At 48.2% G+C, this 26,333-nt stretch overlaps 13 protein-coding genes across 14 annotated transcripts; 5 read left to right on the top strand and 8 right to left on the bottom strand.

Moving 5' to 3' along the window:
• Positions 1-17: 17 nt before the first annotated feature.
• FOXG_12167 (uncharacterized protein) lies at positions 18-1,645 on the bottom strand. The gene is made up of 4 exons (XM_018391905.1): positions 1,408-1,645; positions 1,152-1,354; positions 1,031-1,103; positions 18-981 (listed from the first exon to the last, which is right to left on the bottom strand). The coding sequence occupies exons 1-4, from the start codon at positions 1,553-1,555 to the stop codon at positions 272-274; spliced, it is 1,134 nt and encodes a 377-aa protein (XP_018250646.1). The 5' UTR covers positions 1,556-1,645; the 3' UTR covers positions 18-271.
• Positions 1,646-1,810: 165 nt separating this feature from the next.
• Positions 1,811-3,583, bottom strand: FOXG_12166 (uncharacterized protein; the record flags this gene model as incomplete). The annotated part of the gene is made up of 4 exons (XM_018391904.1): positions 1,811-2,579; positions 2,629-2,875; positions 2,933-2,971; positions 3,022-3,583. 4 exons carry the CDS (start codon positions 3,581-3,583, stop codon positions 1,811-1,813), a joined length of 1,617 nt encoding a protein of 538 aa, XP_018250645.1.
• A 235-nt stretch (positions 3,584-3,818) lies between these two features.
• On the bottom strand, positions 3,819-5,973 carry FOXG_20683 (uncharacterized protein; the record flags this gene model as incomplete). The annotated part of the gene is made up of 5 exons (XM_018400975.1): positions 3,819-4,673; positions 4,722-4,993; positions 5,041-5,235; positions 5,281-5,697; positions 5,753-5,973. The coding sequence occupies 5 exons, from the start codon at positions 5,971-5,973 to the stop codon at positions 3,991-3,993; spliced, it is 1,788 nt and encodes a 595-aa protein (XP_018250644.1). The 3' UTR covers positions 3,819-3,990.
• Positions 5,974-7,157: 1,184 nt separating this feature from the next.
• On the top strand, positions 7,158-10,260 carry FOXG_12165 (uncharacterized protein). The gene has a single exon (XM_018391903.1). It carries the CDS (start codon positions 7,343-7,345, stop codon positions 10,115-10,117), a length of 2,775 nt encoding a protein of 924 aa, XP_018250643.1. The 5' UTR covers positions 7,158-7,342; the 3' UTR covers positions 10,118-10,260.
• Positions 10,261-11,466: 1,206 nt separating this feature from the next.
• On the bottom strand, positions 11,467-12,024 carry FOXG_12164 (uncharacterized protein; the record flags this gene model as incomplete). Its single annotated transcript, XM_018391902.1, has 2 exons — positions 11,467-11,522; positions 11,577-12,024. 2 exons carry the CDS (start codon positions 12,022-12,024, stop codon positions 11,467-11,469), a joined length of 504 nt encoding a protein of 167 aa, XP_018250642.1.
• Positions 12,025-12,365: 341 nt separating this feature from the next.
• Positions 12,366-13,811, bottom strand: FOXG_12163 (uncharacterized protein). Its single transcript, XM_018391901.1, has 2 exons — positions 13,155-13,811; positions 12,366-13,105 (listed from the first exon to the last, which is right to left on the bottom strand). The coding sequence occupies exons 1-2, from the start codon at positions 13,673-13,675 to the stop codon at positions 12,481-12,483; spliced, it is 1,146 nt and encodes a 381-aa protein (XP_018250641.1). The 5' UTR covers positions 13,676-13,811; the 3' UTR covers positions 12,366-12,480.
• Positions 13,812-15,261: 1,450 nt separating this feature from the next.
• On the top strand, positions 15,262-16,459 carry FOXG_12162 (uncharacterized protein). The gene has a single exon (XM_018391900.1). The coding sequence runs from the start codon at positions 15,386-15,388 to the stop codon at positions 16,229-16,231; it is 846 nt and encodes a 281-aa protein (XP_018250640.1). The 5' UTR covers positions 15,262-15,385; the 3' UTR covers positions 16,232-16,459.
• On the bottom strand, positions 16,324-18,445 carry FOXG_20682 (uncharacterized protein; the record flags this gene model as incomplete). The annotated part of the gene is made up of 1 exon (XM_018400974.1): positions 16,324-18,445. One exon carries the CDS (start codon positions 18,443-18,445, stop codon positions 16,430-16,432), a length of 2,016 nt encoding a protein of 671 aa, XP_018250639.1. The 3' UTR covers positions 16,324-16,429.
• Positions 18,446-19,350: 905 nt separating this feature from the next.
• Positions 19,351-19,797, top strand: FOXG_12161 (uncharacterized protein; the record flags this gene model as incomplete). Its single annotated transcript, XM_018391899.1, has 1 exon — positions 19,351-19,797. One exon carries the CDS (start codon positions 19,351-19,353, stop codon positions 19,795-19,797), a length of 447 nt encoding a protein of 148 aa, XP_018250638.1.
• A 765-nt stretch (positions 19,798-20,562) lies between these two features.
• Positions 20,563-23,200, top strand: FOXG_12160 (uncharacterized protein). Of its 2 annotated transcripts, XM_018391898.1 has the most exons (9): positions 20,563-20,651; positions 20,707-20,739; positions 20,793-20,883; positions 20,932-20,973; positions 21,024-21,216; positions 21,264-21,401; positions 21,453-21,878; positions 21,924-22,524; positions 22,619-23,200. In XM_018391898.1, the coding sequence occupies exons 1-8, from the start codon at positions 20,601-20,603 to the stop codon at positions 21,955-21,957; spliced, it is 1,008 nt and encodes a 335-aa protein (XP_018250636.1). In that variant the 5' UTR covers positions 20,563-20,600; the 3' UTR covers positions 21,958-22,524; positions 22,619-23,200. The 2 variants fall into 2 exon arrangements, with proteins under 2 accessions (XP_018250636.1, XP_018250635.1); XM_018391897.1 differs by having other exon boundaries at positions 21,924-23,200.
• Positions 21,996-22,907, bottom strand: FOXG_12159 (uncharacterized protein). Its single transcript, XM_018391896.1, has 3 exons — positions 22,655-22,907; positions 22,470-22,602; positions 21,996-22,417 (listed from the first exon to the last, which is right to left on the bottom strand). The coding sequence occupies exons 1-3, from the start codon at positions 22,760-22,762 to the stop codon at positions 22,059-22,061; spliced, it is 600 nt and encodes a 199-aa protein (XP_018250637.1). The 5' UTR covers positions 22,763-22,907; the 3' UTR covers positions 21,996-22,058.
• FOXG_12158 (oxidoreductase) lies at positions 23,064-24,397 on the bottom strand. Its single transcript, XM_018391895.1, has one exon. It carries the CDS (start codon positions 24,165-24,167, stop codon positions 23,169-23,171), a length of 999 nt encoding a protein of 332 aa, XP_018250634.1. The 5' UTR covers positions 24,168-24,397; the 3' UTR covers positions 23,064-23,168.
• Positions 24,398-24,646: 249 nt separating this feature from the next.
• Positions 24,647-25,825, top strand: FOXG_12157 (uncharacterized protein). Its single transcript, XM_018391894.1, has 3 exons — positions 24,647-25,378; positions 25,426-25,605; positions 25,656-25,825. Exons 1-3 carry the CDS (start codon positions 24,760-24,762, stop codon positions 25,685-25,687), a joined length of 831 nt encoding a protein of 276 aa, XP_018250633.1. The 5' UTR covers positions 24,647-24,759; the 3' UTR covers positions 25,688-25,825.
• The last annotated feature ends 508 nt before the right edge of the window (positions 25,826-26,333 follow it).

Genomic DNA, 26,333 nt, shown 5'->3' with positions numbered 1-26,333 from the left:
CAAAATCGCGTGTCTGAGCGGTGGAAAGCTATCCCTTAAATGAAAGTCGTGAATAAATGGCCCGAGGTCGTTTGTATGCATTGTGAATAAGCTAAGTCGGTTGCAGGCAAAATGCAGGGGCCACATCCTGGTCTAGCGACCGTCTTGATGTTACATGCTGTTGGTTGTTGATTGTTGGTTGCAAAAACCACGTAAATTTTAATTGCAGTCCAAGTTATGCTTAGATGTAGCGCTAATGAGCTCGTGAAGGAGCAAGCGTAAAATGCTCTTGTCATCGCATGATCACCCATTCCCCCGTACCTGGGTCATATGAAAGATCGTACACCGTCTCTGCGCCCTCTTCCTCAGGGACACTGTAGTCAATAACGACATTGGGTTCATTGTAATGTCCCATGAACTCAAGTGCAAACTTGACTTCGGCTCCGGTACTAAGACCTTCTCGGAAGACGAATGAAAAGGGCTCAGACCTTACTATACGTCTGCTGTCCTCAAGCTTGACAGATTGTAGATATGTGACTGGAGTACCGTCATCGTCGACGCCAGTCAATACAATAACCTGACGAGCGTGTGCATCCCGCTCAATCTTGAGCACAAGCCGGCGCTTCAAGATGAAACTTGGGATGGTGTATACAAGCCTATTCATCACTCTTGTCATCAAAACATCCGACTCAGCCCAAATATGCATATCGGCAATGCCTTCCATGAAAGTTTCTTGTAGGTTGCAGATGATAAGCTTGCTTTTTCGACTCTTTCCGCATGTCTCGGGGATGCCACTCGCTGGAGGAACACTGAGTGATGACCCGAGTGCAATGCAAAGATCAGCCTTCTTGGCATGACTTCGAGCAACCTTGAGCGGTTCCTCTGGTAAGAATTCTCCAAAGTTTATGATGGTGTCAAGGAGGTTCCCTCCGCACGCAGTGCACTTGCGACCTGTCCGATGGTCATGCACTGATTTTTCATAGCTGGCGACAGCACGGAAGTCTTTGACGTTTCAGCATATGAAGTATTATCCTGGCTCTAGTGTTCTTACCTCGTATGTACTCTTTGCCACAGTCTTTGCAGCATTCCCGGTTGCTGTTGCCGTGAAGTTCCGAAATGCGATCCTGCGATGATCAGTTAGAGCGGCCAAGAGTCTATTGGCAAGTCCTTACCCGCAGGATGCCACTCCTTCGATGCAAGCCATCGCAATTCTGACTAACAAGATACTTCAGAACTCCTTGATTCTGAAGCTCTACCAAGGCCATATGCGTCGGTGTCGGGATGGCTTGAAGCGTGCTCGTAGCCTTTCCGGTACGAGCTCGCCCTTGAGCTCTCAGTGTCCAAGCACCTTCTGGTCCACGAAAGTCGGGAATGCCTATACCTATCAGCGGGTGGACTACACAGAAAAAGGCTTAGTGGTCGATTTACCGGCTGAAGTCGAGACGCCTGCACCCGTGAAAACAATGAAGTGCTTGCTCTTTTTGATAAGTGCCACGATCTCATCTGCCTGTTTGTCAATAACGTCTAGAGGATCCCGACGTTCAGGTGGCGCGACTTTCGGCGCGGAAGAAGCCATTTTCGCAAACTCGAATCAATCCTCACGATTGGAGTCGAATATCGGTCAGAGAATGTAGTGCTTATGAATTTAGCCTGAGGTTACACGCATTTGCTGACATTCACAGTGTTCACGCTAGGCAGCAGCCCCGCTATAAGAAATGTGAGTCCCTTAATGTTTCATTGAGCTATCTCCATGGGCAATCAATAGTTGCGAATGAAACTCTATGGTAACCCTATCGCTCAGCAATGGAGAGTCAGTCTCAAACTACCTAGTTTATGTGGCCCTCTCCATCTTGGCGTGGAACTTGGGAACCTCTACTCCAATAACCTCGCCATCCCGACCCAGGGTGAAAACAAAGCTGATCTCTGCGCCAGCACCAATTTCCTGCCAAGTAATACATGTCGGAGTGCCCATGTCAATTGGAGCACTCCTATCCTGGAAAACGGCAACGAACTGGTGGCGGCTTCCATCTTGAACATTCGTTGGGTAGATTCTGAAGTCCAGATCATCAGCCTGAATGCCGAGCTTCTGAGCGGTCTGCTTCTTGATGTTCACCCCACCAATTACAAGCTTCTGAACCTCAAGACCCCGGCCATTGTCAGTGGTATTGAAAGTAGCCTCAGTAGCCTTGCCTGAATATGATCCAGCATAGCGCGCTTCCAGTTCTTTGGCGGCAATGACTTGCAGGTAACCGAGAACTTCGCTGACGATATCGGCGTGCACGTTCAGGTCAAGCTTTCGGTCCTCGACACCGTTGTCATGAGCCAGAATAGCGAAGCCAGCGTTGAAGTCAGTGGTGAGTCCAAAGTAGCTCGCATATTTGCCAATAGTTCCGCTCTTCGTCAAGGCATCGAGGATGGGTGAGATAGCGTTTCCGGCACGGTAAACTTCCCAAGGTCGACCTACACCGTTGCGAAGATTGGAAGTGTCGACATTGTGGTGAAGCCAGCGGCGGGTAACAGCAGGCGAAAGGAGGTCTGAAGCAAGAATAGAGTGTCCAGCGCGTGCGAGATCTTTGGCGGAGCTAACAAATGATAAGGCACTACAATGGTTATTAGCCATGGGCTTGTCCTTCTCGCTGATCAGCATACCCTGGTTCGCCAGTCGCCGAAATGTTGAGACTCTTCATGGCAAAGACATCTTCGACACCATGGCTCAAAACTCCACTGTCGCTCATGTTAAGAGGCTGCAGAATGGTCTTGTCGAGAATCGAAGACCAATCAGCGCCATCACTTCGTTGGATAACAAAAGCCAACAGCTGAAAAGCCGCGTAAGAGACAACTGGAGTTGTGTCCGTGAGAAAGTATGGTGCTTTCTTCGCAAAGGCCTTTTGGAAAGCTGAAATTCAAGTCAGTACTATATACTTGCAGTGGTGTATCGCAGGGTGCTGCTTACCCTTCCAGTCACAAGCCTTGCCGACAACGCATGCTCCGGCTATATCACTTGTTAGTTCAAGTACTGCATGACTTCAAATGATAACATACACTCTCGACTGAGGCCTGACATTTGGCCTGCCAAAGCACCAATAGTAATGTCCCCCCAGTTCACCGTAAGCGGACCTTTGACTTCAGCCAGTTCAGGCAGATACTTTGTGATAGGCGTCTCCCATTGCTCGCCCATCTTGACAAGCCAAGCATAAACAGTGAATACCATGCTCACATCACCAACTGGAAATTTGGTGTCCGAAGTGAGGTTTGCGTTCAAGGCTTGATCTTCAGGGGATGTATAGTGATACTCGAAGAAGATGGGATCATCTCGAAGCGACTCAGCACCACCGAAGATGACCACGGAGAAGGATGTAGTGTTGGGTGTGATTGGACCATATTTATCACTACCGCCGTTCTTGATGAGGTCGTCAAAGGTCTTGGTGAACTGGGAGGTAAGCTTCTTGAAAGGCTCAGAGGATTTGTCGATGGTGGGCGGAGGATAGTATGCACCGATAGGAGCGCATGCCTGGAAGGGAATATCGTTGTTGATACAGTCATCTTTAGCGAAAGTCCCGCTGGTTAAAGCGCTCAAAAGAAAGCTCAAGGTAAGCAGACGCATTGTTGATCGTTAAAAGTGTTCGGTAAGTTGTTATGGTAGGGGTGAACCAGGAAAGTGCTGATGATTGTGAAGGATAGAAAAGACGTTGAGACCCTTCTTATACCTGGGCCCGAAGCACCCTGTATCAGACTAAAAGCTATTACGACATGTCCAACGAGGCTTAGATGAGATGCTAAATGAAGATGAATCCTTTGACTTGGTATTCTGTCTCAATTCACTTGTCTTGTGGTGCTTAGCAAGGGATGTCCACCTCTGGAGGCTCCACTCAGTCCCTTAGCCCGACTTACTCCGGATGCCGCCAGCTTGCTACAACCGTTAGTCCGTATCTTACTCCGTACGGCACATCAATGAACAGAACCCAGCACCGAAACCGCGTAACCTAAAGATGTCCATTAAAAAAGGAAGATCTAAGTTCCATAGCCCAAGTTGATAGGAAACTCAACAGGATCTGCAAAGAGAAAAGTGCCGATATCCAGGTCAGGGTTTTGATACCAATCCGAGCTCATTGGCCAAGGACCGGCTATGAACGGCATTGACCCACCAACTGACATTCCGCTGGCATCAGTACCGACACTCAGCAACGGCTGGTCATTGACAGATGGACTTATAGATACTGATGAATCTGGCGTCTGATGCTCCGCCTGCGACAGGTACCAATTCTCAAGCCGACGTATTCGCTTCGCGAGAGCATAGAATGGGTGATCTAACGGTGCATCTTGACCTGGCGTCGCCTCGAACCGTAAGACCAGTTGACGAAGGGTGTGTCGCATATCTAAGAACCGACGAAGATGCTGCATAGATCCAGATATGCTTCCTCTAGCAGCGACAAGATCAAGGCGAACAGCGAGGTTTAGACCGCAGTTCATCATGATCCAGCCCATGTTCGACATATACATCTCTTCACCCTGCGGCATGACGAGAATCACACTAATGAGAGAGCGAGCGGCCGACATGCTTGCCGAGAGCCAGTCTATAAGTGAGCTTTCGTGTTCGAACTGGTTGTTAAACTTGTCGAGGCCGAATGATGTTCCTCTCGGCGATGATTGGCTGAGTAAAAGCTCTAGAATATGGATCTGGAGAAGCAGAGGTGCTGTACGCCATCAGAAAGAGACTTAGTATGATATAGGACCTGGCTTACGGCTTTCGCTCAACGGAAAAGGAAGCGTTTCTTTGATCTCAGTGCACTTTTGCGAAATCTCTTGACACCCAGAAAAGAATTGCAGACCATTGTTAGTAGACACCGTGTTATTGACAAGATCTTCAACTCCTTCGATGAGCGTCTGCACTGTAATCATGTATGAGAGATATTTATCCGTCGGGTACTCGTTCCAGGATGCAAGGTGCTCGCAGCAAGCAGTGACATATGGCGTATAGAAGAATTGGCGTGTTTTCTGAAGAATAATAGACGAACTTTGCTTCTTTAGCCCAAGTCTCAATAAAGTCGCTAGCTGGCTTACCTTGAGGATAAGTAATACATCCCCGCCAGGGCCCTCATCTCATCGGGACCCCAATCTGGCTTGTTCTTATCCTTGCCGCCTTCAGCGCTCCATAACTTTGGTCTTCGAGGTTTGTCAAGTCGCAGGTCACTAATTATACTTGTGGCGAGATGAAGATGTTGTATATATCTCTTTGGTTTGGCTTGATAGTGTGCCCTATAATCCTTAGCTGACAGATGTATAACAAGTGCCGAGACTTACCATGCAAGATTGATGAGAAGTCCCTGTAGCAGATCAAGTTGACAGAAATCACCTTCCACCATTTTAGCCGCCACTATCTGCTTGAATAAGTATCCAAGTGCTTTTTGAGTGGCGACATCCGCATGTGAAGCTGCGGCGAGTGCAGCCAGACAAGCATAGGGGCGCTCTGCGTTCAACTGCTCAACCGATACATCATTTCGAAAGAGTACAAAAGGAAAGTATGGGATCATTCGGGTCCTGTAGCAGTCGAGCAAGTCTCTAGCAGCTTCGAAGGTTATGATTTCCCGTTCAAAGGGGTCAAATGATGCATCTTGGTTGAAGATGTCCTGCACTTTGCTGCTCGGAGATGTTTTTTCATAAGGGCTTGTTGGTGGTTTGGATGATTGCTCAGATTTGGATCTGACATCCAGCCTTTCTCTATAAATACCAATAATAAGCTCTGTTCTTCTAACTATGAAGTTAGAGTTCTTACCTTTGGCGATTTACATTCTGACGGCGTCTAGCTTGGTTGAAGATACACGTCTTGCCAAGCCTCAAGCATCGATCGCAGGAATCGGAATCCTGGGTTTTGGAACATCGAATCTTCAACGAAAAACATGTCTGGCATGTCTTCAATAAAGGTAGTGGTGATTCTCGGTTGTTTGAAGAAGTCATTTTGATTTCACGTTGCTTTTGCAAACATGATGATAGCATTCTCCATCAAAGATCGAGGGTGAAGAATGAAAGGTCACGTGAGACACGGAACTCCGTACGTGCAGGATGAGGCTGTGTATAGCCGCGTAATCTGCGCAGCGAGACATCGTCATGGAGGATGATAACGGCATGATTATACTGATATTTCATGTTGTATTACTATCTGTATTTGACTTGAATAGGAAACTTGTGTTGCAGCTATTGGTGAATTGGGAAGCTGGGACACTTTTTGGTAGCCAAGATGCAGGGTAAGTCCTTGCCGCGCCTCAAAGTGACAACGCGTCGAGGAACTAACCTCGGATAGATCCGGTTTCGTGGATCAGATCGTTAAAGGTTTTATGTCATGAATGGTCTAGTGATTTAACACTTCTTGAAGTTTGATCCCAACGAAATGGATGGAGTAAAAGATCGATGTGGGGCTGCTGATGGTAGAAGGTGATCATTTCGCGGAATCTTGGCTTAAATCAAGGACCAGATTTTAGGAACGCGACTGGAGGTTTTATGAATATCGATGATCGATTTCATCTAGGATGTTTCTTATCCTAGAATTTGACAGCAAGATAGGATTCTCACGTGCTATCGTGTTAAATGTGATCGCGGGCTGACGCCAAACTCCGGTTCCGCGTTGGATGCTCCGCGTGAATTGCTCCGTGACTCGGTTGGTGTTCGTTGCTGATCCCCCAATTCGGGACCCCCAACACCGCTGAGGACCTTCAGCAAACCCCTCCAAACCCCCTAAAGGATGGCGGAAAAACCAGGACTTAGTCCCAGTTGACAAAAATGCTTAAATGCATTTAGACTGAACTTGGCAGGCTCCTTACTAGATTATTTACGCCACCTATTGCAAGCGTGACAAGCTTTCTGACATCCAAAGGCCCATCTAACCATATTCTCATTATAGGTTACATCACGCAACACACGAACGCGCTTGTCAATTATTATTCCGTCCGTTCAACACCAAATGTGAAGCCAATCGACGCGGGGAACCTTGTCTCGCAGACCGTTAGGAAATTACAGGACTCGCTAAACCTCATTTCGGCTGCGATCTGCGACTCTAGCCTACCGTTCGTGCCATGCCCAGCAATGTTCAGGTCATTCGTGCATTTTGCGATCATCCGAAGTCGTGAACCCTTTCGGGCGGGTTTCCACCGAGCGCCGAGGTGCAGCGGAGGAAAGCCGTGATATGGCTGCTGCCGCTGAACAGGGTATATCTCCCGAAATTACATGCATATTCTCATTGTGGTTCTCTATGGCGTCAAGACAAGAAGGACATTATACATAAGAACAGATGCGATTTCTGTCTGAATCACGCAACTTTCTCAAAGTAACTACTTCTTTTTATTAATTATTCTTTGGTAGTCGTTGCATCATGCTGCGACAAGCCGTCCACTCATTTCTACTTGCTGCCTTTGCAGGCCAAGCCATGGCTGCTCCTAGCAACTCTACTTCTTCATCTGCCAAAGTCCACTGGCTAGGTGAAAAGCCAGGCTTTACTTCAGGAACTACTTTTGGTCTCCCCTGGCCTCAATCGAAATATTTCCCCAAGGACACTAAATTCACTGCCTCTGGTGCATCCGGCCAGGATGTTGACCTCCAATCGTGGGTCACTGGATACTGGGCTGATGGCTCAGTAAAGTGGACCGGTCACGCAATTGGAGCCTCGGAAACAGTTCTTGATGAGTATGTTGTCAAGGCAGTTCCATCATCAGAGGGCATCAACTCCACGGCTTCTGCTGGTATCACTGTCACCAAGAGTTCCAGCAAGATCAAGGTCGATACTGGCAAAGTCACGGCTGTCTTCCCCAAGACGGGCTCTGTGATCGTCAAGGAGATTGAGACCAACGGCAAGCGCATCGCTCAGAATGGAAGACTCGTTCTTCAGTCGCAGAACGACGTTTCTCACCCCGGTGATGATAAGGTCAAGTCGTTCAAGTCTCTGCGCTTCCAGAGCAGCATTGATAACGTCACTGTCAGCGACCAGAACTCTGCACGAACTCTGGTCACCGTTCGAGGAAAGCATTCGGCGAGCGACAAGTCTGGCCATAAATCTTGGCTGCCCTTTGTCCTCCGCTTTTACTTTTACTCTGGCTCTGAGTCAATCAAGATCATTCACAGCTTGGTCTTCGATGGAGATGCCGAGAAAGACTTCATTTCAGCCGTTGGTATCCGCTTTGACGTCCCTCTTGAGGGTGAGGAGCTGTACAACCGCCACATCCGAATTGCCGGTGTTGATGGCGGCCTTCTTAGTGAAGCTGTTCAGGGTATTACTGGTCTTCGCAGAGACCCTGGTGCCAACGTTCGAGCTGATCAGTTTGATGGCAAGGAGCTGCCCGATATCTCGACTTGGGATGTGCGTGTCTCCAGCCGCCTTCACTGGATTCCTCCCTGGAACGACTACAGCTTGAGCCAGCTCTCAGCCGACGGTTTCACTCTCAAGAAGCGAACCAAGGCTGGCCAAAGCTGGGTCTCCATCCCTGGAGGCACTCGCGCCGAAGGCCTTGCATACCTAGGCGGTGCTACCGTTGGAGGTCTCGCCGTTGGTCTTCGCGACTTCTGGAAGCGATTCCCCACTGGCTTTGACATTTCTTCCGCCGCCTCTGACACTGGAAGCATTACCCTCTGGCTGTACAGTCCATCCGCTGAACCTCTTGACCTCCGTCCCTACCATGATGGTCTCGGTCAGAAGAACTACACCGATCAGCTCGACGCTCTTGAGATCACCTACGAGGACTGGGAGCCTGGTTTTGACACGCCTTATGGTATCGCGCGAACTAGCGAGCTGTACCTGATTGCCTTTGACAAGACTCCTTCCCAGGAGACGCTAGCCAACCACGTCACACAGATCAACAAACCTCCTGTCCTCATTCCCGAAAGCGAATACATCCAGCAGACCAAAGCTATCGGTACATACTGGGCTCCTGCCGACACTTCAACCGCCGCCTCCAAGAAACTCGAGGACAACATCAACTTCCTTGCCAAGTTCTACCAGTCTGAGGTTGAGCACCGTCGTTGGTACGGCTTCCTTGACTATGGTGACTTCATGCACACTTATGATCCCGACCGTCACGAGTGGCGATACGACATCGGCGGTTATGCATGGGACAACTCTGAGCTCTCACCCGATCTGTTCTTCTGGCAGTATTTCCTGCGCACAGGCCGCGAAGACATCTACCGATTTGCCGAGGCTCTCACGCGTCATACCGGTGAAGTTGATGTTTACCATCTCGGTAACTGGAAGGGTCTTGGAACGCGACACGGTGTGCAGCATTTCAGCGACAGCGCGAAGCAGGCCCGTATCTCACAGCCCCAGTACAGGAAGTACTTCTATTACCTTTCCGGCGGTGACGAGCGCATCGGTGAGCTATTCGAGGAGCTCCTTGACACCGATAAGACCTATGGTGTTCTGGATCCTCAGCGCAAGGTCCGCAAGGATGGTTGGGTTCCTACGCCGAATGCGACCGTTGCCTTCAGCTTGGGCACAGATTGGGGTGCGCTTGCTGGTGGATGGCTGATCGACTGGGAGCGCCGTGGTCCTCGATGGGAAGAGTCCAAGGCGAAGCTTACCAGCACCGTCAAGAGCATCGCTAAGCTCAAGAACGGTTTCGTCACTGGCAATGGTCTTTACAACCTCCAGAACTGGACCCTTGGGCCGCCTCCTTCTGACCCTGACAACAAGGGCCACGTTGAAGTCTCTCATCTGAACGCCGTCTTTGGTCTTCCCGAAGTTGTCTCTGAGCTGATTCTGTACTTCGGAGATGATCTACCTGAGGGCTTCAAGCAAGCTTGGCTGGACTACTGTTACTATTTCGAGGCCACTGCTGCTGAGCAGAAGGCTCGTTATGGTGTCGACTTCGGAAAGCTGAACTTATACCAGGGTCACTCGCGTCTCACGGCATATGCTGCGAACCAACAGCACAATACAACCATGGCCAATCTCGCTTGGACTAAGTTCTTTGAGAGTGATGGATTCAAGGCACCCACCGCCACTTTCACTACAAGTGAGATTCCGGAGCATGAGGGACTGATTCCTGGGGAGGAAGCACCTTGGATCTCTACGAATGACGTTGCTCAGTATGGATTGGCGGTAATTCAGAACCTTGCTCTTGCTAGGGATGCTCTAGAGGACTATAAGCCAAAGGCCTAAGGGTTGCACTTTGACGACTGTCTTTTTGTTACACACTCTCCTTTCAATTCCCATTCGGGATTCCCTTGTATCTATTCTGTAGTCCATAATTTACTCGATGAATCGGAATGTCAAACCAGCTACTGTAGCTTCGCCCCAAATCCCAATCGTACATCGTACAACTTCATAAACATCCGTTTGATACACCCGTAACATATCCTCCTGTCCCTTTATTTCGACCAAGAGTGCCAACCAGGGCATGCACCTTATCCCATTAGGGTCGTTTAATAGTACCCAGTCTTCTCCCCTTCTCTTTAATATTCCTCCAACAACCTGAGAATTTCTCAAGTGACGCTCGCACCCCAGCAGGTCCAAAAGGACATCGCCCTCGGCTAGGTCTCCGTAAACAAAGTACCAAACAGGGTCCTCATTCTGCGCGGGGCGTGGTTCATCATGCAGGTGCTCTAGTCGGCGATGAGGTAGCGTTGTTTTGATGCCCAATGTTGGATGCAGTGAGTGAGGTGAAAGACTCTTTCTTGCTGGGTTGCATGGGATGAATGTTGGAACAAAGGTAGTGAGGCTCGGCTTTGCCCTAAGGTAAGCTTCAATGGTGGTCTTATTGATAGTATTGATCTTGAAAAAAGAGCCAACCTTTCCCGACGAGTCAGTAGCAGAAATAGCACATCCAGTAGGCGATGAAATACCAGCTGCTTGTGCAACAGCCTCCGTGGTGTCCAATGGCCTTTCAAGCTTAAGTAGGAACCTTGAAGCTTAAAGCTTACGCCTGTGCCTCTTTGCAAACTCAGTCAAGATTGTCGAAGCTTCAAGTTCACGTTTGCGCTTCTCTGCGAGCTCTTGTTCTGAGGCAGGTTTGGACATCGCCATGCTGCGAGAGTATTGGAATGGCTGGCGATTGACTCCTGATTCCAATAGATCTAGGATAATGCTTAAATGATCGTCTGAGGTTGTGATCGTGAGTTCGCTGCTGCGATAATGTGGATAGTTTCAGCGAGGGTTGAACAAGAGTATCATCAGTGTCTTGGTCGGTTATCCAGTGGCACCAGCATTCTTTTACATGTCTCAGATCGTATCACAAACAAGGAATTAGCTCTGAGTCATGCCGGTAGCGAGGCGACTCTCAATATTTTCTTTGCAAGAAGCTTGATTGTATAAACTTAAACTCTATCAAGACCCAGGCCACCTAGATCACAGTGACACGCTCAAGTTCAATTTACCCCTCTACATCATGCCTCGTGGCAACCAACGAAAAAGTCATTCGTTGCAAAGCTGCGGCCCCCTCCCACTTGAACACGCACCTCAATTGCCTGGAGTTCTGAAGAGGTATAATTAGGCAGGTCAGATTGCATAATCTAAGGCCTTCTTTGTCCCCAACGCCTGTAGTAACAAAGCTCCTTCTCCAAATCCTCTGCAAGTCATGTTAGTACCTCTGAATGCACTTTAATCACAGACAAAAACATACCAGCTTTTTTTCGTTCCCTTTCTTCGTTCAGCTTGCGCTTCACGTCGTTTAGAGCCCAGAGAGTCTCTCTCGATGCCCCATACATAGCCTCCAACTGGTTCAGGACGTCGCTGTCACGGTATCCCAATCCCTTCAGTCTCATCTTGATGGCAAGAAGATCGCCTTCCAACTCCTTGATATCTCTGTCTATACGTGGAGCGTCTTCATCCTTGCGCAGTTGTGGATCGCCACGGTAGTGCTTTTGTATCACTGGAACGTGCCGAAAGGGCCGTGTGCTGTGGACTAGTGTGTGACCTGATTGAAAACCTGTTCCGTGAGACTTGTGGCCTTTGGTGGGAAAGGCGCGCCTTAGCGATTGTAAGGCACTCATCGTGAAGTGGAGGAGGTGGGTGGAGCGGAAGGCTGGTTTGATGTAATGGTTGGTGAGAGTTCTTGAGGTGGAAGACATGGCGAAGCGACGATACTTATATTCACAAAAATGTGTGACTGAGAATACTTTGTGGATTGGATATATGCTTTCGTGATGCTATGGTGGCACAGAACCTTACCGGCTGTAATGATCAAGGCCGAAACGGACTCTTAACAAGGAACGATAAGGGCTCTCAAGTTAATGTGAGGACGGACAAATAAAACTGCGCCTGAATCTGGCCCAGGTTAGTTTATTATAAAGTCTAAGAACACGAACAACATCAAATCCCATAGCTTGCATGGTCAAGCTTTATGCACCGAGCCTCGCTGACGAATGAGGGGCCATGTTGGGTATTTTACATTGGATGCAAAGCAAATTTGCAGCGATCTAAGAATAGTCATTCAAAGTCTCGTAAGAAATTGCAACATTTTAGTTCAAGTCTAAGATGGTTGTTGTGAATTTATGATTATCACGCTAAGTTATTTACGTCTCCGTCTAAGCCTTCATGATCTCGGAAAGTCTAACAACACTAGCACTAACAGTGTTGTTTCCACCAGCAGGAGGAAGAATACCCGCACCCATGATCATGAGCAGATCAGGATCCTTCTTGAATGTCAAAAGAGCGCGAGTGTACGCTGTAGGCTGAGGAACACTCCACTTCTTCCAAGCAGACGCATCACCAAGAGCCTGGTTGGTGAAGATCTCAGACATGGTGCCGCAGCTAACGACAATGGTACCGTTCTTTCCACCATAAGGAGTCCACACGACGTAAGGGGAACCAGCGGGTCGAGCACCATCGGTGGAGATGATCTGCTGGCCGGGCTTGTTGAGGAACTTCTGAGGGTCCTTGGAGAGGCGGTAGAAGACGGGGAACCAGTAGGTGCTGCCGGCGGGAGGGTTGGGGCCACCGCCGTACTCGTAGGTGTAGATGTACTCGTTGTTGGGGAGCTTAGCGACGGTAGGCATACCAGGGCGAGCGTAGTAGTCATCGTACTTGGTGTCCTCGACAACCTTACTCCACTTCTTGAGATCAGTGGTGGTCTGGTGAACAAGCTTCTGAGAGTGGGTAGCGTTGTCGCGCTGATCAGAATAGTACAGAATGAGCTTCTCCTTGTATGTCCTGCAAATTGTTAGCAAATGATCCATTGCATTATCAGAGCTTCACTTACATCAGGAAAGGTTCCCAAACTGGGGTAAGCCCATGCTCAGGCTTAGCCTCGCCGCCAAGAGCAACATGGCTGACGAACTCCCAAGTAACTCCCTTATCAAGACTGGCATAAACCTCGATAAGAGTCTCACTCAGATCAGTGGGAATACTGCTGCCCGAGATAAGAACAGTGCCCTTGGGGTACTTTCCAAATCGACGAGGAAGCTCATAGAGCTGAGGCTGATATCGTAGACCCCAGTTGTTCTGGGTATCCTTGACCTTGGAGATCTCCTTCCAGGTCTTGCCGCCATCCTTGCTCTTCACAATGGGGAACCAAACGTGAGGAGGCTCGGGGGAGTAGTTCTCCCAAGTAGCCAGAAGGGTACCATCCGAAAGCTCAAGGGGACGGGCATAGAGGACTTGAGGGTCGTTGTAGTTGGAGGGAGGATCAAAGATCTCAACGTTGCTGAAGGTCTTGCCCTTCTGAGCAGGCTTTGCCGCCACGAGGGGCAGCAAGAACGAAACAATGGCGGCGAAACGCATCTTGAGACCTGTTTCTGTTGTCGATGGCAGGTTGCTGAGTCCAAAAGATGCGGTCAAGATTGGAGTCTTATATAGTCACCTTGCGCTTAAACCGTCGCATACGATGACATCTCCGCCGAGTAGTGTCATCTTACGTTAGCGTCTTTGTGTCTTATTCCGCTGCGGGAGAAATTGAGCCCCATTGTCTGGGGGTGTTGGTGACAAATCTGGGGAATATGGGGAAATGATTTGGCGCGCAAAGTGAGGAATCCATGCTTAAGTCGATGCGCGCCAATCGGCAACGCACAACAGTTCGGCAGTCCAGCAAGGGTGAACATTTCGCTCGTGAATGAATGCGGGGGCAATCTTTTGATAGGAGCGATAAATTCTATGATTCGGTAAGTTAGCCACCGAGATCAGCAGATTGATTAACGCTGTGGGTTAATGCAGTTGCTTGTTTTAGGTATTCGTCGGCGAACAATGGGGGTTATACCCTGGTCAAGGTTTGGTAGCCTCGGATCAACATTGCAAATGGAGCTTAGGCATTGAGGCTCAGGACAACACGAGACTTCACTTCAAGGACAAGGGTGACATGCAACAGTGTAGTATTATTCTAAAGTTTAACCATACAATTGGGTGTTCGAGATCGGCAGACCCGGACAAATGGCGACTCGTAGAAACATCCGTCTCCCTTAGCAATGGGTATTATCACGCGATAGTACTTGTTTAACTTATGAAAGCCGCTTTGCCTAACCATTCTATTCTTAGGAAAGAAAGACCCAGGAACAGTATGCGAGGCATCGTTGATGAAAGTAAACACGCTACCGGCCTAGTTGGTGCCTTTCTGCAAGTACACCTGCACCACGAAATTAGAAAGTACTGTGTCGAGGGCAAAGCGGAAGATTCCGTTGGCAGCAACAGCGAAGGCAGTATCATGCATTTTAAAGCTGCTTACAAGATGAACTAGTCAAGAGAGGAAGGCTATGCACTTGACTTGCCCAAGTGTAGAAAGACTGGCCAATACAGTGCAAAGGCTTTGAAGTAGTTGCGGGCGACAATTAGCCACGGCCATAGTCAGTCTACGCCAACGTTGTATCGATCTGAAGCTGCGAAGGCCTCTGGGAGCATGGGGACTTGGCAAATCACTAGATAAGTACTCAAAGAGGCTGATGACTTTATCTTATATGTCCCCAGGTTGTTGTCATTCATGAGCGCGATCCTAAGTCTTTTTTACAACACTCACGGAAGGGATAATGGTGTTACTTCTAGAAACTCTGGCGATATACGAAAAAGAAGCATTTTGCATGCAAGAAGAATAGTTATGCGAGAGAAGTGTCTAGCAACGATCGAAACGAACATGGAGGAATGAGGTTGATGAAGAATAACCAAATACCTTATCATAACGAACATAATTTAGGGATTTGGCATCACATGAGATGAAATATGATAATCGGGGTTAATTTGAAATGCCTTAGTAGCTCCTTTGCATTTCCCGTGCTCTTTGGCCTTAACTTACTCATCTCCTCAGACTATGGGTAATCGTCGCGGGTATAATTCACCGACGCTATAGTCAAGCACGCTATGACTTACCCCGCCACGTCAGATCTCACCCATGCTGTCGGATCGCGTAAGCATCATCAGCAACCCAAATATCAGCAATCAATACCTTTTAAACTCAAATGCGGCCTTACAAATCTATCGCCATTGATAATCTCTGTACCACTACCCAACATGAGCACACAGGCCAAGCCTCTCTCCTACATGGAAAAGCTCTCCAACGAGGTCTTCGCTTACCGCCCTTCTGAACATACCGCGCCGGACTCTCCGAAGATCATCATCATCGCCAGTTGGACCAATGCACTTGATAGCCATATTGCCAAATACGTCGATAAGCACAAGGAGTTATACCCGACTTCGCAACTTGTTCTTGTAAAGAGCTATAACAAGAACTTTTTCGACCCCAAGGTTCTGGCGGAGTCGGTAAAGCCAGCAGTGCCAGTTATCAGAGCCTCATTTCCAGACGCCACGTCATCAACGGCTGAGCCAGGAATCATGATTCATCTCTTTTCGAACGGTGGTTCGTCGAATATCTCATCGTTGTATGATGTATACGCTGCGACTGCTCAAGAAGGCGAAGATCCTTGGCTTCCGCCTCACGTAACAGTCTTTGACTCAGCACCGGGTGCTCAGCGCCTCACCAATACAGCCGCGTTCTTCAAGTCGACTGTTCCAAAATCATATCGCTGGGTGTTTATGCCGCTTGTCTATTTCGTTGCGGCTGCATGGCAGTTCACCAAGGTTCTTGGTCTTACAAAAGACTGGCTGGCTTTCTGGGGTTCGACTCATAATACGGCTGAGGGCAAGAGGGAGCGTGAGATTCGTCGAACGTACATTTATAGTGAGGAGGACGAGTTGATCGATTATAAAGATCTGGAAGCCCAGGCTGCTGAGGCGGAGAAGCTGGGATTTGATATCTATCTGGAGAAGTTTGACGGGTCTCTTCATGTTGCGCATGCCCGAAAAGATGAGGCGAGATATTGGAGTGCTGTCCAGAAGACTTGGAGTGGTTTTGAGTAGTCGACATATATCGGACTTGAAAATGGCAGCCTTCCGAACCCGTTCATAAACTCAAAGCCGAAGATCTCCTGGCAGATGAGCGAATGGTGGAGGTCGAAGAGAGATTAATCCTCACACGACAAAGTAAGTGAGCACCCAGATTTTACCATACATATATACCATGTAGACCCACGATTTCAACAGTAGTATTTCAAACAATCACCCTAAACGAATAAGCCTGTGCCCCAGAAGATAATCCACCAGTTCCAGATCTGGTACGGAAAAGTCAACATCGATATATCCAAACCTTTCATAATGGTCTCCCATATCCTTCAAGACCAAGACCATGTCAGAGCGCAGAAATGCTATTCCGAGCCAAGTATGCCCCGCTTCCAAATCTCTGTATATGCTATCACCCGCTTCGAACTCTTGTGTTATGGAGAAGCCATCTGCGTAAGTGATTCCATATCTTTCGGTGCCATTTTTCACAAAAGAGAGTTTCCACATGTTTCGAAGATTCCAATGAGCCCCTTCCTTCCGCCGTATTCTTACGTGAACAGTCTGGGCCTCGATGAGTATGTATTTGCTTAACATTGGTGATATTTTTTGGAAGATATTCAGATCCCTTAAGGCGTTGGCGTCTTCGATGGCAGTGCCGTCGTCTAGTAGCAGAGAGGCGGTTACAGTTTCTTTGTGAGATCTGTTGATTGTCGAATATGCCTTGCCCTTCCAGCCAATCCACGACCAACTCGGGAAATCTGGTCGTCTCTGTGCCGGGCCTATTATACCCCAATTGAGGGCAGAAACCACGACATCCCCGATTGAATTATCATTATTGTATAGGATCGGCTGACCCCAAAGGTGACGAAAAGAATCCGGAAAGGCGTCTTGGAATAGATTAAGGATGCCGAGACACGCATTCAGTGTATCGCTCTGGTATGTAATCTTTCGTTCTGAAAAGTCTCCAGTGAGTGAGTGTACACCTTTCTCCCCGACATTGTCTGGGATAAGATGTAATACTCTGCACTGAAATGGATTGCATAGATCAGGACTATCTGCCTGAGCTAAAAGATCGAAGTCCTGTTCAATTGTCTCGCGGAACTCACGCTCCATACAATGAAGGTACACCTGTTCATCTGTGAAGACGAGCTTCCTTCTTGAAACAAGGCCCTCTTGAAATGTCCAAGCTCGAGACGCCCATGTCGTGTTTCGGATAGCTTCTTGTGCACTCCGGCCTGTGGAGACTAAGCGGTGAGCTCCAAGGCGTAAGTCTACTGAAGGGGCGCTGACTCTTGGTGTGCTTATGCCTGGAAGACCATAGTCTGGCCCGTCGCCTGCTGCAGAGATGATAGTTAAGTCTGCCTCACGGTAGATCTTGTGCATCTTCTGAATCTGCTCGCGCTTCTCGGGACACTCCTGCTGTGGCAAGCAGTACCTGTCTACCCAGAGGAAATTGATACCAACTTGTAACGCTACAGTAATTGCATCCTCAATAGTTTGTGGGAAAAGAGAGCTGGAGGAATATGACTCATTTGTTGACGCACTGTCTCCCCATACATATGACAGAGCAGCGAACTTTACACCGGTTGGTAAAGGCTCTAGCTTCCGAGTCGTACAATTGATAACAGCTAAGCCTTTGGGCAAAGGGCGCTTCCCTTCACCAGGATTGCAAAGCTCTCCATGCACGCCCGCGCAATGCGCAAGCCATCGCTTTACCGCTTCGAAGTCGACGTTAGCGGGGTCAATCAGCCGAACTCGCTGACCGACTCCGTTAAAAGTGTCAGAAAATTCAGCCAAACAACCAAAGTTATGAGCTGACGTTGGTATTATATTGTACCAGAGAGGTTGGTCAATAGATCTGGTTTGATTGCAAACGATTAGCCATGTCGAATCTCTTTGATCTTTCGCTCGTCCCAGAACTCGATCACCCATCTCCCCATCAGATGTGAACTTTAGTTTCGCTCCTCTATAGGCGAGTTGGCTTGGGATAGTGAACATGCAGAATTTATCTTCTCTTCTGCGGGACCAAGTGTTATGTTCGCCGGCCGCAATGTAAAACAGCGCTTGGCAGAGGGGACAGCCTTCGTTATGAAGAACAGCACTTCGCTTGCCAAAGAAGGCTACTGGCTCCCGGCATTCGACATTGGTCCAACGACCGGACAGAATATTGTCGAGGTCTAGGGATTCACATCGCGAGCATAGCCTTTCTTCAGTGGTCTGTTTCGACAGAACCATTTTTGATATTGGGTTTGTAAGGTCAACATAGCAGTTTGGGTGTCCATGAGATTTCAAGTGCTGCCTGAAGGTGAGTGGCCCACAATCAGCAATTATCACTGGCTGTAAGCTGCATGAATTTACCAGGGCCTGTGACAGGCTGCCCAATCATATTCAGCTTAACTAGGGTATGCCATGAAAGTGTTGCGATGCATGGGGTGTATGAACAGAGTACTAGTTAGGAATTCGGTATTTGTAACTGTACACTCATTTTCTTTGTCAATGTGGTAACGATGAACTATCGGTAGATCAATCTCATATTAGCTATTGTTACTGGCAAATAGTGCTCAATTCTTGTAGCTTACCTCTGCAGTTTGGCATTGACGTGAGTTGTTCAGCCTTTTATTCTTTGCCCGAGGTACGTAGTATATATCATTCTGTTTTGAAACTCTTATTTAATTAATGTTCTATCGACTAAAGGATGAGCAGCATTGATGAGAACCACGTTCATTGAAGAGGCTATATGAGAATCAATATGTCATCCAATGGTGGCCAAGAGATCCGAGATGAATGCTGGTCGATGATGTTCAGTTTTCTCGTTCCAGATTTTCGAACATCAGCAGACTGCATAATCAAGAATTCAGGGAAAACTATACTAATTGTCATACTGAACATCAACATTCAATAGGAGTAATAGAGAACATCTTGTTCCTTACGCATGGTTGACTGAAATCCTTTAAATAGCTCCATCCCATCACCTCCAAACCCATCATCATCCACCATCTCATCCACCTTCATAACAGCCTTCACAGCAACTTTCACATACCATCTCAACCAATCTCAACATTTACTCACCAAACACTACTCACAACCCTTACACGCAGAAGAGAAACTCTTCTTAGCAAAAGTCTCCATCATCCTTCACCATGTGTGTCACCATCTTCTGGGTCCACGAGTGTGTCTTTTGCGGAGTCCTTAAGGATAACGCCTATCGCTACGACCCCGAGGTTACCGGTGCTTGCCCAGAGTTCGAGGAGAAGCTGGAGTGGCGCTACTGGGTCTGCCCCCCTTGTGAGGAGGCGAAAGCTACTGACGAACGCAAGTTTCCCCCTAGAGGCCAGCGCCAGCAGCAGCAGGGGGTCCAGAGTACAACTCTGTTCCCGAATGGACCTCTGTTCCAGGATGCTCCGCGGTTCCAGACTCCCCAGCAGTTTCAGAGCGGTTCTGGTGGTCGTCACACCGTTCAGCAGTATCCTTCTCAACAAGGTGAGCAATCTCCCCAGTTTTTCCCGATGGGCCATCCTCCCCGTCACCAGAACGAACCCCGTCCCCAGGGTTGTCGTGAGAGCCATGGTCACCACCACCACCACTAGGTGGGGTTGTCTTGGGTAGCTCATCAGTAAGTTTCCATCCTTCTGTCGTCAAGAGTATCAGTGAGTAGGCGATGAACGACCAGGACCGTGGCGAACTTCTGAAGCAAAAGAAAAAAGATCGCTAGGGAAAAATGAAAATTGAGGAAAGTACAAAAAAAGCGAATTTGGTTGGAGGAATTAGAGATCACAACGGAGGAAATTTTGGAGGAGCTTCTCAGAATTGTAGGATATCTGGTAAGTATGTGGCGAGATGGATTAGATATGTAGATAGATTGCCAATGAGAATTAATTTTGGCAACTTTTGTGCGTAGAACGAGTACATCCGTGAGGATGAACCTAGCAGCTGAGCGACTCATTAAGAACCCAGTATCAGCATCATCAGAGTGTGACCTGAATTGTTGAACATATTTGGCCCCTATAGAATATTCATCATGTCAATAGTGCTCCTCATCGGCTTGTTTGGGCGGAATAGTTGGGGCGTAGCCAAACCACCCCCCTCTTTGGTAAGTCCACCCATATAAAAGCGCAGAGTTGTATAGTCTGTATAAGCCTTGATATGACTCTCTGATTCATCAAGTCGCTCGTATAATAAAGAGAAATCAGTGCGCACTGTCATCTGTTCAAAATACTCATTGCCTTGGAACATCGTATGATCAGACCCTGGTCATCCAGCTGCATATGCAGTGAACTCAACCAACAGGATGACAAATATCGACTGGGATTGTGATTTACTCATAAAGCAGCCGGATATCCTCTGAGCGGGGAAGTTTTTAACATTGCGTGATTAAATCATTTGCATCAAAATGGCAGAACCAACTGTCAACGCGGAGCCTGACCTAGTACCGGATGAACAGGTTCTTCTACCAATTGCTGAGAAGGACAGGGAGACTCACTAACCACGAATTTCAGTCTGACGAAGAGCATGACTCATCTATGGGATTGGTAGGTCACTTCTCACCAACGTTTGTCGTTGCCGACCTGACCTAGTGGAAAAGAGCTTAGCGTCCACGTCTGAGAGCTTAAGAAGCTCCATTCTGGACTATCGAAAAGAAAACGGCAGGACCTATCATCGGTATAAGGATGGGAGTCAGTCTCTTGAATTGCTGCTCTGCTGTTGTTGACTAATGATTACAGAGTATAACCTTCCTAATGACGACGTCGAGAAGGAGAGACTTGGTATGGCAAAGCCTCGAAAGGCCGCCTTCACTGCTGATTTTCGCAACTAGACTTGCAGCATAACTTGTTTATTTTGATGCTCGATAACAAACTCGGTCTCGCACCCCCGAATGATCCTAATTCTAAGGCCAAGCGTGTTCTTGACGTTGGCACCGGGACGGGAATATGGGCCATCGACTACGCAGACGAACATCCCGAAACAAAAGTGATTGGTGTCGACCTTTCGCCTATCCAACCTGATTTGTACTATATGATCGGAACATTATGGGATGCGCACTGACATTGTTCAGTGTTCCTCCGAACGTGGAGTTCTTCATCGATGATATCGAAGAGCCGTGGAACTTCTCTGAGCCATTCGACTACGTTCACAGTAGGATGATGACGTTTAGCATCAAGAGCTGGCCGAACCTTGTGAGCAGCATTTACGAGTAAGATCTATGACTACTTTGAGCACAGTGAGGCTGATTAACTTCCCTTAGCAATCTTGTTCCAGGTGGTTACGTGGAGCTTCTTGAAATCGACCTCTTCGCTCATTCAGACGACAACACCCTAACCGAGGATCATCATCTCTCCAAGCTTATCCACCTTCTTGACGAAGCATCCACCAAGATTGGTCGCCCGTTCCAGGATAATAAAAAGAACAAGGACATTCTACGCGATGCGGGATTCGTGGATATTGTAGAGACTGTTTTTAAGTGGCCGACGAACCGCTGGCCTCTGGATAAAAGGTATAAGGAGATTGGTGAGTGGAACAATCTCAACATGGATAGTTTCAAGGGTCTTGAAGCACTGTCCATGGCAGCTTTGACGAGAGTTCTTGGGTGGAGCCAGGAAGAGGTTACCGTCTTTTTGGCAAAGGTCAGAAGGGACCTGAATGACAGAACCATTCATGCTTATTGGCCGGTGTAAGTGCAGGATAACCTATTGAAGCCCAACTGCTAACCTAACAGATACTCAACTTATGGAAGAAGATCTCTCGATTGAGACGGCGATGAAGTGTTCAGCACTCTCATCAAAAGATATTGAGGAATAGTAGTATTTTTATTAATATTATCATAGATGTTTATCAAACCCAGTGCTTCGACCTAGAGAAGCATCCCAAAGACCATAAATAGCACACTCAGTACCCCAAAAGGTGCACCCAACCGTGGTGCACTGTCAGTCACAGGGGCTGCGCCACCTGTAGATGACTCCTGAGCAGTACTTGAATCACTCTCAGCACCCTCGGTGCTACTGGTAGTTTCTGCATCTGATGTCGTAGAGGCCGAGGCCGATGTCGCTGAAGATCCGTGTGAAACGTGCGAAGTAGTTCCGGCATGCCTCGTGGTTGACGAAGCAGCAGAGGTACTGGTCGCCTCCAACTTGATACCGCAAACTTTCTCAGCGTCAAAGGTGAAGTCGAGGTTCCTGGCCTGGCATTCTGTATGTTGGCGCTCGACAGATTCTGCATGTAGTTCGTTAGAGGAGTTCAGTCTTCCAAGTTTGAGGATACTGACCAGGCATCACATCTGCATCACATTTCTTGGCCATACAGCAGAAATAGGCCTCACGGTACTTCTTCTGAGTGCACATACAGGCTGGATCATTGGTACATGAACCGCCGGGGAAGCTGTCATCGAAACAGCCATTCTGACACATTCATTAGTTTCTAGCCTCACAAGACGTGTTAAGAGTCACATACATCACATTCTGACTTGCGTAACTCCGCCCCTTGGTCAAACTGCGGCGCGGCGACAGCAAGAGCTGAGCCGAACAGGCTAAAGATCAAAAACGTGGACGGGCGGACCATCGTGATAGCTCAGATCGAATAGTTTCAATAAAGGCGATCAAAAAGTCTGTAAATCTTCCAGTTCCTAGTGGCTTTGGATCACTCGGGGTGGCAAGGGATGAGTAGGTAATTTTCTGATGAGTGGTTTCGTGGAGCAGCGCGTTGCTGCGCCGTCGTGAGAACACGATAATTATCACGCTTGGCTAGATTGGGCAGCTGACCACAGCTGGAATCGGAATAGTGGGGGCGATGTAAACAGACATAACATTACGAGTAAGCGATCTTAGTGCTAGAGCAAAAGCAAAACAGTGAGGCAGTTGGAGCAGAGTCCGCGATGAAGCGGAATTTATTATAAGGTCACATCGTACCTCTGGGAAACAACTCTCAGTTCATCAGAGTCGATTCGTGAGGGAGAACAATAACAGGACTATCTCCAGTAAAGAGAGCAAGAAGGCTTGGTGATCTTCCATGCCTCATCCAATACCTCCAGCACCTCTTCTGGCAACGGACCCTTCTCAACATTATCCAGATTACTCTCAAGCTGGCTGAGCGAGCTGATACCAATAACCAACCCATCGTTGCCATCCATGACCTTGAGCTTGCTATGGTGAACAAGCCATCTGAATGCAATCTCCAAGAGCGTCAACCCCAGTTTGTCAGCAACAGGTTGAATCACCTTCAAAGCCTCAAAGTTGACATCCTTGAAGTATCTGTCCCGATACATCGCCCCAATCACCGGGTCCTGGGTAGAATATCGTCCGCCGTCAGCGGGGATCTCTTTGCTTTTGTAGCGACCTGAAAGTACACCACCAGCCAAGGGATTATAGACAAGAATATCCATCCCGAATTTGCGGCAGCATGGAACAAGTTCTTCTTCAATGGCGCGAGTCAAGCAATTGTACATAGCCTGATAAACGCTTGGTCTGACCCATCCTTTCTGGTCCGCAATGGTGCAAAGCTCAGCAACTTCCCACGCCGCATAATTGCTCAAGCCAAGCCTTTTGAACTTCCCCTGTCTATAAAGTTCATTACAGGCCTCAAGCGTCTCCTGAAACGGGACGGATCGATCTGGTGCGTGCAGATAGAAGATATCCACGCTATCGGAACCAAGCTCGCTAAGACTCTTATTCAAATTCTGCTTGACAATGGCCTTGGAGTGATCGCCAGGTTTGTAAGGATACCACTTTGTAGCAAGAGTAAGGTTGCGTTCTCGCCAGTTGGTACGCTTGGTCCAGCCTTCTTGCTGACCGCCGACGTAGGTTCTGGCTGTGTCCACTTCATTGTAGCCGCGCGACTGCAAGTAGTCGAGGCATTGGTTGAAAGTGTCGAGGGAGGTAATGCGGCTTCCGTAGGTTTCTGAGCCTTCAGGGCCGAATGTCAGGAGCCCAAGACTGACGCGGGGCTTGGTCTTCGCGGTTTCAGTCATGATATGAGGAGGGGAACTCAGGTGATGAACAGACACTGATTGAGGTAATTGACGAGTAGAGGTTTGGCTTTTGGGACAGGAATATCTGATAAGGCTTGGGGACTGTTATGTGTATTATATCAGTTCTTCTCGGGTCATATATAAGCTACTTGTCGCACAGAAGTACAAAATCCTCGGGTGCGATGCCGTTATCTGATAACCGGCGGCAACTTTGGTGTGTAGGGAATGTTTCCGCGCTAAGTATCGTTCGCAGGACTCAAAAGAGTCAGTGGGTATCGGCTTCAACACCAAACCCAACCATATCTAGAAAGACTGTGGATCGGTTACCCCGCATTCTCTACGTCTGGCTCTGGCGAATCATGGCGTCGCAATTTGGACTCTCAGTGTTGAGTCGCTTCGGCTTCTGAAGCCGTGGATCATGGCGCTTGCGGCAGAAGAAGCCGTTATCATTAAATCTCATAGCAAAGAGATTATATAGCCGCTGCTCCAAGCCAATCTTATATCTGAGATGGCATATAAGCTGGGCTATCATATAATTTAAAAGCATTCATCCCGAGCACCAGTAACCTCGCAGCCTCACATCTCCGCAATCATGACAACCTTCAACCCTCGGGGTCTTGGCGACGTCAAAGTCACGGATCGATTTGATTTAACCGGCAAGAACTTCCTCATCACAGGAGGAGGTGGAGGTATTGGTTTTGCCTGTGCCAAAGCTATAGCCCAACTAGGCGGCGGCGTCGCTGTCATCGACACAGCTCCCGAACCGGTAGAAGAGTTCAAATCTCTGAGTGATCGCTATGGCGTCAAGACATTTTACACCCGAGGCGATGTAACCAAACAAGAATCCCTTGAGAAGGCTTTTGCTGAATGTGTTGAAGCCATGGGCGGACAGCTTCATGGAGCGCTCACGGCGGCAGGCATTGTGATGGATACACCATTGCTCGACGCTGACTGGGAAGTCACCCAGCGAGTCCTCAACGTCAATGTTATGGGGACGTACTGGACTATCAAGCTTCTCGCACAACATCTTGTCGAGACCAAAACGCCTGGAAGTATTGTTGCGATCGCCAGCATCAATGCGCAAAGTCTATACGTTCCAGTGCAACCAAAATCCGCTTATAATGCCAGCAAAGCTGCTATCAAGGGTCTTATGGGTCCCCTTGCCGGCGAGCTGGGTCAGTATGGCATCAGGGTCAACTGCATCTCGCCAGGTAAGTCATCTTCGACAATCTCAGTCATGCCACTAATCATGGGCTAGGAGCGATCCAAACCCCTCTATTAGCACGCTTACAGGGAGAGAAGAGGGCTATCCTTGACTGGTACGAAAATGGAGCCCCATTACAACGACTGGGCGTGCCGGAGGATCTGACACCTATGGTGTGCTATTTGCTGAGCGATGCAGCTGCGTTTACAACAGGTGCAGATATGCTTGTTACAGGTTCGTTTCCTAGTCATTGATTGGATATATGATTACTGACTCTATTGCAGGTGGGCTACATGCAGGGTCAGCTCTGAAGTGAAGAGTAGGCGCAGGAACGAAAGTGCGCGAAGGCTACGTTAGTATGGGGACTTTGGGGCCCGAGTATCATGAGTAAAAGGATATGTTAAGCTAATCGAAGAAATAAAGTCGTGTAAGAAATGTTAAGCATGATTCCAGGTAGAGTTTTGACTTCCTATCAAGCGTACGCAACAAACAGAGACGGTGATACATCCTCCGACTCTCCATTCTTACGAGGATTTTTGGACCTTCTTAGCCCAGGTTAATTGTAGTCTAAACTTGATTTCGAGCTCTAAAATAAAGATTCATCTGCGCCGCCTTGTTAACAATCCTTCTTGAGGAGTAACTTTGTTGGTCCGCAAACTAATGAGTGTTACGTTGTATAGGGTATGTCACACAAAGCTTCAAGACACCTTCGCGTCGAGCTAGTGGCAATGATATGTCGAGTAGCCTTCGGCAGAGGTTTTCCAAGAGAAATAAAAAAGACTGCCTAGCGGATCCTTTCAGATCCTTCAGCAAGGATAATCTCATGCTCTGAAACCAATTCGACATGATCATCCCTAATCTGAACCGCATTGAGCAAAAGTTTCGATAATTTCCTTATCGTGCCGATTTCCCGCCTTATCTAAACGCGAGGTGGGGTTGTGTTTTGATCATCGCGAAGCTAG

This window comes from Fusarium oxysporum, chromosome 13 (assembly GCF_000149955.1).
Source record: "Fusarium oxysporum f. sp. lycopersici 4287 chromosome 13, whole genome shotgun sequence".
Taxonomy (NCBI): domain Eukaryota; kingdom Fungi; phylum Ascomycota; class Sordariomycetes; order Hypocreales; family Nectriaceae; genus Fusarium; species Fusarium oxysporum.
The sequence above is the reverse complement of the archived record's forward strand: the minus strand, read 5'-3'. Positions and strand labels throughout refer to the sequence as shown.

What these genes read in the sequence shown, in the direction of transcription:
- FOXG_12157 (XM_018391894.1), top strand. Translation starts at nt 24,760, where the DNA reads ATGACAACCTTCAACCCTCGGGGTCTTGGCGACGTCAAAGTCACGGAT. An exon ending in GGTCAACTGCATCTCGCCAG is followed by an intron (nt 25,379 to 25,425) that starts GTAAGTCATCTT and finishes ATCATGGGCTAG; the next exon opens with GAGCGATCCAAACCCCTCTA. An exon ending in TGCAGATATGCTTGTTACAG is followed by an intron (nt 25,606 to 25,655) that starts GTTCGTTTCCTA and finishes ACTCTATTGCAG; the next exon opens with GTGGGCTACATGCAGGGTCA.
- FOXG_12158 (XM_018391895.1), bottom strand. Translation starts at nt 24,167, where the DNA reads ATGACTGAAACCGCGAAGACCAAGCCCCGCGTCAGTCTTGGGCTCCTG.
- FOXG_12162 (XM_018391900.1), top strand. Translation starts at nt 15,386, where the DNA reads ATGAGCACACAGGCCAAGCCTCTCTCCTACATGGAAAAGCTCTCCAAC.
- FOXG_12165 (XM_018391903.1), top strand. Translation starts at nt 7,343, where the DNA reads ATGCTGCGACAAGCCGTCCACTCATTTCTACTTGCTGCCTTTGCAGGC.
- FOXG_12160 (XM_018391898.1), top strand. Translation starts at nt 20,601, where the DNA reads ATGGCAGAACCAACTGTCAACGCGGAGCCTGACCTAGTACCGGATGAA. An exon ending in ATGACTCATCTATGGGATTG is followed by an intron (nt 20,740 to 20,792) that starts GTAGGTCACTTC and finishes CTAGTGGAAAAG; the next exon opens with AGCTTAGCGTCCACGTCTGA. An exon ending in CTTGTGAGCAGCATTTACGA is followed by an intron (nt 21,402 to 21,452) that starts GTAAGATCTATG and finishes AACTTCCCTTAG; the next exon opens with CAATCTTGTTCCAGGTGGTT.
- FOXG_12159 (XM_018391896.1), bottom strand. Translation starts at nt 22,762, where the DNA reads ATGGTCCGCCCGTCCACGTTTTTGATCTTTAGCCTGTTCGGCTCAGCT. An exon ending in TACGCAAGTCAGAATGTGAT is followed by an intron (nt 22,603 to 22,654) that starts GTATGTGACTCT and finishes TGAATGTGTCAG; the next exon opens with AATGGCTGTTTCGATGACAG. An exon ending in TGATGCAGATGTGATGCCTG is followed by an intron (nt 22,418 to 22,469) that starts GTCAGTATCCTC and finishes AACTACATGCAG; the next exon opens with AATCTGTCGAGCGCCAACAT.
- FOXG_12163 (XM_018391901.1), bottom strand. Translation starts at nt 13,675, where the DNA reads ATGCGTTTCGCCGCCATTGTTTCGTTCTTGCTGCCCCTCGTGGCGGCA. An exon ending in GTTTGGGAACCTTTCCTGAT is followed by an intron (nt 13,106 to 13,154) that starts GTAAGTGAAGCT and finishes AACAATTTGCAG; the next exon opens with GACATACAAGGAGAAGCTCA.
- FOXG_12167 (XM_018391905.1), bottom strand. Translation starts at nt 1,555, where the DNA reads ATGGCTTCTTCCGCGCCGAAAGTCGCGCCACCTGAACGTCGGGATCCT. An exon ending in AGGCGTCTCGACTTCAGCCG is followed by an intron (nt 1,355 to 1,407) that starts GTAAATCGACCA and finishes TGATAGGTATAG; the next exon opens with GCATTCCCGACTTTCGTGGA. An exon ending in TGGCAAAGAGTACATACGAG is followed by an intron (nt 982 to 1,030) that starts GTAAGAACACTA and finishes GAAACGTCAAAG; the next exon opens with ACTTCCGTGCTGTCGCCAGC.